This window comes from Frankliniella occidentalis, unplaced genomic scaffold (assembly GCF_000697945.3).
Source record: "Frankliniella occidentalis isolate FOCC.00 unplaced genomic scaffold, Focc_3.1 Scaffold141, whole genome shotgun sequence".
NCBI lineage: Eukaryota > Metazoa > Arthropoda > Insecta > Thysanoptera > Thripidae > Frankliniella > Frankliniella occidentalis.
Genome location: NW_026267268.1, coordinates 400,673 through 401,955, shown reverse-complemented (window position 1 = coordinate 401,955; position 1,283 = coordinate 400,673). Strand labels below are relative to the sequence as shown.

Here is a 1,283-nt window from a genome sequence, read left to right as displayed (position 1 = left end):
CCGAGCGGACTTTTGACTGTTCTGTGACGTGGGGCTGCACTCCGTCAAAGTCGCGGTCTTTCCCTCACTGCACTTAAAGTACCCCTTCATGCCCTCTGAAGCCTTGTTCGTCTTTAAAGAACATTCTTCCCAAATTTCAGCATATCGACGAGGTCGGAGAAAAATAGGTCGGACAAAACTTAGGTCGGACAGCACTTTTTGGGATTTTGGTAAAATTGCCAGGTCGGAGAAAAATAGGTCGGACAATCTAGCTCATTTTTCTGGGTGGCTCGGCGCTCCGCGGTAACCCTGGAGGGATGCGGCCTGGGGGGTCCGCATGCGCATGAGGGCTCCAAAGTACTTACCGAGCCCCTCGCTGTATCTCAACTCCTCCCCAAGTGATCTCCGATCCGCGACCGCTGGCCACCCTTTAGCCACGACCACAACCGACGATCGGGCTCGGGATCGCAAGGGTTACCCTTGGTTACCCCTCTCCTCCCCCTCCCCTCTAACCGCACTTAACCGTCAGACCATCGATGTTTCCATATTTCCTACCAAACGTCCAGGAAATTGCTTTCCTTTGACAGACGAGCTGACCCGTACCCTTTTGCCTGTTGCAGGAGCCAACCGCGCGTGCAGCGCCACGCACAGCCACGGCCGCGGCCACGGCCTCCTCGTCGTCGACCACCTCGGCCGCGACCCGCCGCCACGCCGCCGCCGCGGGGCTAAGATGAGATCCGCCCTGCTGGTGTTCGGCGACGGCGGCTGAGCCCGGGGCCCACTCACGCGCGGCCGCGCGCCCCGGTCGCACCCAGGACCGTCACCATGGCCGTGGAGGGCTCGGTGCTCGTGGGCGCCGAAGCCGAGGCCGTCTTCGGCACGCCCCTCCTCGCGTCGGCGGCGTCGCTCGTCTTCAACCTGACGGCGCCCAACGCGACGCAGCCCATCAACTGCGACCAGGGCATGCCTGATGTCTTCAGCGGCGGCGGGAGGGTGAGCGTCCCGGAGCCACACGCACCGTCAGGTGCCAGGGGGAAGGAGGGGGGGGGGGCACCGCCACGGCACCGCAGTCGTGGCGTTGAATATGCGGCCTGCTGGGAGGGACGCGGCGGTTGGCGGGGCAGGCAAAGATAAATTGAATTAGCACAGCGGACGTCGACAAGCCCCTTCGGAAATTTCCCTCTCCACCTTCCGACTTTGCGTTAATTTCATGCCTCATGAACCCCTCTTCGTCGAGTCGCGTGCGTCCTATTTGCCAGGTAATTAGAGACGCCAGTATCCGGGGAGAGGAAGGGGTGGGGGAA

General features: G+C 62.0%; 1 protein-coding gene across 1 annotated transcript in view; it reads left to right on the top strand.

The window, feature by feature from the left end:
- Positions 1-1,283, top strand: part of LOC113211841 (RYamide receptor-like) — a gene marked incomplete at its 3' end in the record, with an annotated part of 99,407 nt that overhangs the window by 72,254 nt on the left and 25,870 nt on the right. Inside the window, exon 2 of the mRNA XM_052270848.1 lies at positions 600-972. Within this exon, the coding sequence (XP_052126808.1) occupies positions 805-972 (168 nt within the window). The remainder of the gene's footprint in view (positions 1-599; positions 973-1,283) is intronic.